Genomic DNA, 7,977 nt, shown 5'->3' with positions numbered 1-7,977 from the left:
GCCTGTTGTTGCTCCTCCTCATCACCACAGTCACTTGGCTGTCTTTTGCCCAATCCTGACTCTTCATCGCCAACTCAGAGCAGGGATGCGTGTTTCTCATTTTTCCAAGGTTACTCAGGAACGCTTGTTGAAAGCTCATTGAAAATCTGAGCACACTTTATCAACTGAATCACCTTTTTTCTGTTTACTTGTTGACGTTCTTCAAAGAACTCTAATAGGTTTGTGAGACAGGACTTGCTCTTGCAGAAGCCATGCTGGCTCTGCTTCAGTGAGGTTTGCTCTTCTATATGATACACACACACACACACACACACACACACACACACACACACTAATTTCTACCAGTTTTCCTGGGACAGTCATTTAGCTAATCAGCCTGTTATTCCCAGGATCCTGATTCCCAGGAGGCTGACCTAAGGGACAAGTTACATAATTTTGTTTGAAGACCAGCAATTGCACATAAGATGCTGATGCTGATGCTGATGCTGATGATTTTAGAACTCTTGGGTGGATGCCATCAGGACCCAGTGATTTACCAGTTTTTATTTTGCCTAGTAGGCCTAGAACTTCATCTCTCATCACTGGTATCTGTCTTAGTTCCTTAGCCTCACCTCCTTTAAAGGTTCTTCAGGCAAGAATATACACAATTTTTGCTCAGGACACCTAACAGAAAGAAAATAAAATATAATAAAAATCCAGCAAAACAGTAACATGCAAAAATAAAAAGATGCGGAAATTTGAGAGTAAAGCCTATTACTAAAAATATATACATTCAAACTCAGATCTATGAATGGCCCATTTCTTGACTAACAATGCTTACAAATAAAATCAAGTCTTCATTAGCCAGAACATCCATTTTGACTTGCCCAACATGTTTCACCCTATGGATGTCTTTAGCGGCTCATATACACTATTTTTTTTTATCTTTTTAAAATAAAGAGTTCCACAAATTCATCAGGGCAATTGATTAGCCCTAAGATCACTTCAGTGCCCTACAATTTAACTTACACATAAACACAGAATCTAAGGCTCTGGCTGCTGAATCAGGGCAAAGACCCAACTAATCCAGCATCTTTTTCTCACAGTGGTCAACCAGTTGCCTCTGTAGGAAGTCCACAGGCAGGATCTGAGTGCAAAGAGTTCTCTCTCCCCACTTACAATTCTCAGCAACTGGTTTTAGAGGCATGCTGCTGCTTCTGACCATGGAAGGAGAACATAGCCATTGTTGCTTGAAGGCATTGACAGCCTTATCCGCCATGAATCCGCCTAATCCGTTTTTAAGCCATCCACTACCTCTTGTGGTAGTGAATGCCCTGTGGGAAAGACAGATTCTATCTCAAATCTGCCCCCTCAAGGCACTGGCATTCTGCTAGTTTGTATGAAACAGCAATATTTGGTTTGGGGGGTTCCTTTTTTTCTTTTCTTTTTTACGTGAATGACAAATAGGCTAAGTAAGTTTTGATTTGTAACAAATTGGAAGAGACACATGAGAAGAGAAAAAATGGTGCTGAATAAGGACACCATGAATAAAACATTATCTGGCCTGATTTTTGTGTGATGCTTATCTATTTTATTTGGTTGAAACAGCATATTCCTGAAACTTTTCATCTGTGACATGCCTTGACAACTTATTCCTCACCCTTACATGTTACAGTCATTTGGTCTTTTGTTTGCCCAGACGTGTTTTCCAAAACCTAACAAAAAAAGAAAATTAGGCTGGAAATAAGATCAGCTTGATGAGTGCAAAACATCTGAATCTTTGCATATCTTTCCTGGTTTTTGGTTGTATAAGAAACAGAGTGTCTAGGTGAATTTATTCGTTCAGTGTTTCTGCCACCCCCATGATAATCTATACCAGCTCTAGTGATACTTGCTATATTCATGCCAGTGACTGAAATTTTAAGACTGGTGATGACATTCGACATATTATTTATAGAGAAGTCACAGCTGTTTCTTCACCTGCAGTAGAAAAAAGCCCCTCAGCTTCTATCCAGTTTTGCAGCTTGTATGATAGTTTTGCATTGTACATGGATGCTGTCAGTTATTATTATTATTACTACCACCACCACCACCATCAACCTTTCAGCATTTGCATGCTGCCTTTTCAGGGCTAGCCCTCCAATGGCAGTTCACAGCCTACTAAAACAAAAATGCATCACAAAACAGCAACAACAAAATGCTAGGGTATTCAGTAATGCATTGCTAAATTTATATTGTACAACACTTAGATATTAAGTGATTTATAAATCTTTTTAAATAAAACAGAGGGGAAGAAGGATTTGCATTGAATTTGCACAGGTTCATTTATACAAAGATGCAAACGTAAAATGTAAAGATATAATTGAATAGAATATGTACAGATGTAAAGATGCAATCCATTTCACCACAGTGGGGGCAGAGTGTGACCTGGTGGCTTGTGCGCCTGATTAGTCTGCTGTCCAGTTGCTTACTGTGGATGGGCAACTTCAAGGCCCCTCCCCTCTTCTTTCCCTTCTTTCTTTTTAATCCAGGCTTGAACCTGGCAGCCCTTCCAATAGAGGGCTGCCCTCTTTAAAGTAAGCCACTTGACCACAGTACTGTATATCAATCCACAATCTCTACTGTAACAATAAATCAACAAAGACCCCAATAGACTGAAACAAGTGTTACCTGCAACATCATGCTATAGCATGGATTCCTGCAGAGCTACTACATACCCCTTTCCTGGATACTCCATTTCATTAATCTGGCCCCTCCCCTCTTATGCTTTTAGTGGGCTCCAACCCCTTTAAAAGTACATGAGGACCTAATGTAAGAAGCAATTACTTGACCCAAAGCATTCACAAGTGATCAGCTGCACTGTGGATTATGAGAAACAGGGAAATGTTCTGTTTTTAATAGAGAAGCTTGGAGTCTTTAAAATGAGATCTCATAAGATTGCTTTCAAGCAGTGTTATTTATTCCCACTTCCAAGTTTTATTTGAACCATAATGACCTATTCATTCTGCTATTATTTCATGCATCAGTCTGAAGTCATACCCAGATATGATCAAAGCTTGCTTCTTAGCCAGCCCTTCAAAAAACAAACGTAGCATCTTTCAGTTAGATGTATTTTTCATCCCAATATATATCAGTACTAAAAGATAGTTTACAGAGAAGTTTAAATGTATTTATTGGTGGCAGAGTGTTGCATCCTACTAGGATGTAATCAGATCAGACCCTTTAAAATGAATGGTCCTATGTTGGTCATGTCTATTAACTTCAATGGGTCTATCAAAAACATTTTTTTTAAATGCCCGTGCAGATTTTCATTACAGCAAATAACAAACCAATCAAGAATTGTAACTATACTGTGACAAAAGGAGATTTCTTTCATGGCTCAACCTAGATCAGGTGTTCTCAAAGGTGATGTAAGAGACACCCCCAAATAAAAAGAGAGAGAGAGCAAAGACTCCCCAAGTGTAACCAAAATGACACCATTAGGAAAATTAATCATTTTCTATAATGAAGATCAATACAAAGGAAGGCCTCAAACGCCCTACTTTTAATAAAGCTAATGCATCTAATTAGACGTAGGGGAGGCAAAAAGAAGCTAGAACTACTTTCAAAAACAGTGGAATCATTTTGCAACCAAGACGAAACCAAAATATAAACTGAATTCTATTCTTTCAATAAAATATGTAAATTGTCCCAAATACTACAAATAATACACTTTCTTATTTGATCCATATTCGAACACTTCTGTAAAATATTGCTACATACATACTTTTTCATCTCCAAGCGGTGAGAGATTTTATTGGTCTGCATACCACAGGTTTGGTTCCCTCATTTTCTGGGAAAGCTCATGTCATTGTATAAAATCCTCATCGGCTTTCCAGAAAGGACAGTCAGGGAGATTGTGGAGTTCAGGGAATGAGGGCAAATATAAAGAAAACACACACCACACACACATCATCAAGCACCTCATAGCATGTTCAAAGCAGGAATAAATAATTCCTCTTTCGTGGTGGGCAGAGAATTTTACAAAAATTAGGGGGATTTTTTTAGCTCAGCACTAGTTTGTACTAATTGGTCTTTGCCAGTTGACTTTCCAACCTCAGCTTCCTAGCTATATCAAACCTTCGTTGTGTGATGTGGAGAGGATTCCATGTTGCTTTAAGGCCAATTAACATTCCCATGCCCTTTGCAAGTACCAGGGGGAAGATCCATAGGACATTGATTTTAAATTAAAACATGACCTTCTCATGCTAGTGTCTAGCAGGCTGAGCCTGAATGGGGAAGGCACGATCTTTTAGCCAATGAGAATCTGGATGGACGCTTCTCATTCATTGCTTCCCTAAAGGCCTGCAGAGAAAGGGATGCGTTTTCACAAGACTGCAAGATCTAGCAAAACATCCACAGAATGCCAGCCTGGCTTGATCTTTTGAATGTTTACCAAGAATCCTTATTACAAGTGGATCTATTGCGGTCTGGATAGTCTGCAAAGGAGACTTCTAGATTATTACTTAATGCTTTGGTCTGTATATAATGTAGCAAATATTGCATTGTTTTCCTGCCCTCATCCCCTATTTGCCTCCCCGTCCCCCATTTTATGTTCTCTACAACTACTCTATGAGGCAGGTTAATGTGAGCGTTTTTGACCTAAGATCAACAGGTGAGCTTCATGGCGTTTCACACAATTCTTATTGCAAATATAACAGACAGAAAGGAAAGAAAGAATGAAAGATCCACTCACATTAACAATAAGAATAATCCACCAATCCTAATTTAAGCATATGTATTAATATAGGCATACATATACATTGCTGTTATAGCACATGTGATAGAAAGAAGAGAGTTTCTTCGTAGACTTAAGCCTACTTCTCTCAGAGCTGGTAAACCTGTATTTATAGTTTAGGAAGCCAAGTTGAGAACATATTGGGGAATTTTCCTTGAACATTCAGAGCACATAGAACCTCACCCCAAAGAAAAATAGGAACTATTGTTTGTTAAGGATTATGGGAGCTTTAGCTCTTATGAGTTCCCCGGATTCTTTGGGTGAAGCCATGTGCTTTGAATGTATGATGTGGATGTGACTCAAGTCAGACCTTTGGTCCGCCCAGCTCAATATTGTATCTACATTGACTGGCAAGAGCAGTTTAGGGTTTCAGGTAACAGTTTTTCCCAACTCAACGTATATATCAAGGATTGAAACTGGGGCCTTCTGTGTGTAAAGAATGTGCTCTGCCACTGAGCTACAACTTTATCTATAGATAGTACCTCACATGATTGAATACTTCTCTGTACAAATGCATATACTGTATAAATAAATCCATGCACATAGAAAACTAGCTAGGGCAGAACCCTTTGCCTGACACCCAGCTTTCAGTATGGAGGGATTTTTAAATATATATTTATTTTTTGGTACAGTCGTACCCTGGTTGTCGAACACCCTGGAACCCAGACGTTTTGGCTCCCGAACGCCGCAAACCCGGAAGTGATTGTTCTGGTTTGCGAATGTTCTTTTGGAACCTGAACATCTGATGGGGTTTCTGTGGCTTCTGATTGGCTGTAGGAGCTTCCTGTAGCCAATCAGAAGCCACAATTTGGTTTTCAAATGTTTTGGAAGTCAAACAGTCTTCCGGAACAGATTCCATTCAGCTTCCAAGGTATGACTGTATACAGGAGTATTGATTTGTATGTGCTGCTGAGTTGCCACCTAAAGAGGTACCACTAGGATACAGGTTTACCATCTTACTGAGGACAAGATATGTTGGCAAGAATTGGGGACAAAGAGAAATAATTGCTGTTCAACTCCAGGTGGGACAAAATACACTGATGTGTTCACAAAGTTATAGATAAGTAAAAAGGGGAGGGGAAACTGCTAAGGTTATCTGCTAATGACATATAAAGATTTTCTATGGAAGATGTACTGGCCTGGATTTTTTCTCCTTTTGTGGAATAATACCTTTTTGTGATTTTGCAAAAGTGCATTGTGCTGATGAAAGTTAAAGAAGTGTTAAAGTGCAAATTTAAAGTGCACAATTTTCAGCTCCAATCTTATCTTTCTTTGGAAGGAAAGGAAGGATTTAAATTCAATAAATAAAAATAATTCAATCAAAACTGTTTCAAACTCAGCATTTCCTATCCTTCTTGCAGCACCTAAGTCATGTTTTCAAAAACATGACCTGCTACTTGCAAAGCAAAAGATGTGTAGACAGACAGACAGATACCTCAACTGCGAGGTTGGAAAAGAAACTTCATCTGAACCAGCAAATCATGATTTAAAAGTTTTATTTTGGAATTATGCTTCATAAACTGGAACGTTTCAATGGGAAACTGAATAGGCATTAAAATATATATATTGTCTTTGTTCATTGCTGATTTCTCCTTTGCTTTGTACAGCCAATGGAACATCAAGCAGCCAACTGTCCACACCCAAATCGAAGCAGTCTCCAATCTCCACACCCACCAGCCCAGGGAGCCTCCGTAAGCACAAGGTATTACGTTTCTTATACCTTACTAAACCTCCTACATGATTATTACCTGCCTGCACCACTGAAAGAGTTTGTGAGGGCGGGAGGAGTACCTGGACTGCTCCACTGGAAATAGCCAAATGGTGGTAAGGCTGTCACTGGCTCAGCTGCAGTCTAGTAACTATAAAGGATCTCTATGCTTGATTCTGCATGGGGCTGACATTTTGGTTGGTGGTGCAATCAACTGTTAGGGCTCACCCACTCTTCTGTGCTGGTTTCCCCTGGGGAAACCTGATCTTCAGCGCTGAATTGGAGCAAATTGGGTTTTCTGCAGATTGATGTTTGCTCCAATTTAGCACTTAAGAGTGAGCAAGGAAAAGGCAAAACCACTTGAAGCCATGCCTAGAAAGCACAGGACAAGTGGGAAACAGCTCAGACTTGTGCTTTCTAGGCATGAGGAAAGTGGAAGTGGATGAGCCCTCATACAGAATTCCTATTGCGCCATGCTTTCCAGGCACAGACCCACTCTTTAAACCTCTGTGTCCAAGTGCGGTTTTTTTTGTCCAGGTTCTGTGTTTTACCATTGAATTGGAGCAAATAGCAATGCATAGAAAACCCAATTGCCGTTTGCTTCGATTCGGTGGCAAAACATGGATTCTCCCAGGGAAAGTGCTGGGACAAAAAACCAAAACAAAACTGTTTGGACATGGAGCTTTAAAGCCTGGGGCTGTGCCTAGAAATGCAACACAAAAGGAAGTCTGAATGAGTCATTAGTCTCAGCTGTCCATCTACATTTTAGCAAGAATAGTGTATTGACCTTCCAGGATTGTTGTAAAATGTAAGGCTTACTGAAATCCTTTGAAAACAAACATACAGTGTGTGTGTGTGTGTGTGTGTATGTGTACACGTACACATACATGTGTTTGTGCATGATATCTAATGTTTTCAAATATCTATACAGACAGAGATACTTTATAAAAATGATTGTCATTCTGGAAAGTACATTCTTTCATCTTCATTTATATGTACAGCAGATATAGTCATCTGTTGTATTTCTTGGGTGAGCAGGAAATAAGGCATATTGTATCATGAAAGCTGAAATGAATGGAAAGTGTTGATTGATTAAGAATAGATACTTTGTATGTTGTGATCATAGTCACTTTCTACTCCAGACAATGGCCTAAGAATACCCTCATCATTGTTGTGGCACTCCGCCCCCCCAAGCCCCCAAACCATGGAAATTGTTGCCAGTTATACATTACTGCAAATGATTTCCATTGATTTGGGATGAGCAAACATCCCACCTCAGGAAATCTCCTTCATAAATTATCCAGATTAATAAACTTGATCAATTTCCAAAACATCCTCTCCAGACCTCTGGACCTATTTAGATTATTCTAAATAACTAATCTGGATACGTTTCGTATTGGACCCATGAGGGTAGACTCCCTAAATACAGGCTTTAATTACAGGTTTGTTGCAATTTCCTGACTTCTCTTTCTCTGACTCGTTAACACTCTATTTCTCCACATGAATGCTTGCA

General features: G+C 39.4%; 1 protein-coding gene across 3 annotated transcripts in view; it reads left to right on the top strand.

Moving 5' to 3' along the window:
- Window positions 1–7,977, top strand: part of DCX (doublecortin) — a 106,033-nt gene that overhangs the window by 88,944 nt on the left and 9,112 nt on the right. For 2 of the 3 annotated variants that reach the window (XM_081847196.1, XM_081847195.1), the window contains exon 6: window positions 6,364–6,458. In XM_081847196.1, the coding sequence (XP_081703322.1) occupies window positions 6,364–6,458 (95 nt within the window). Of the gene's footprint in view, window positions 1–555; window positions 914–6,363; window positions 6,459–7,977 lie in introns of those variants that run through there. The other variant, XM_081847197.1, reaches the window with a different exon arrangement.

This window comes from Podarcis erhardii (genome assembly GCF_964252035.2).
Source record: "Podarcis erhardii genome assembly, chromosome: Z".
NCBI classification, from domain to species: Eukaryota; Metazoa; Chordata; class Lepidosauria; order Squamata; family Lacertidae; genus Podarcis; species Podarcis erhardii.
This window is presented reverse-complemented; position numbering and strand designations above follow the sequence as displayed.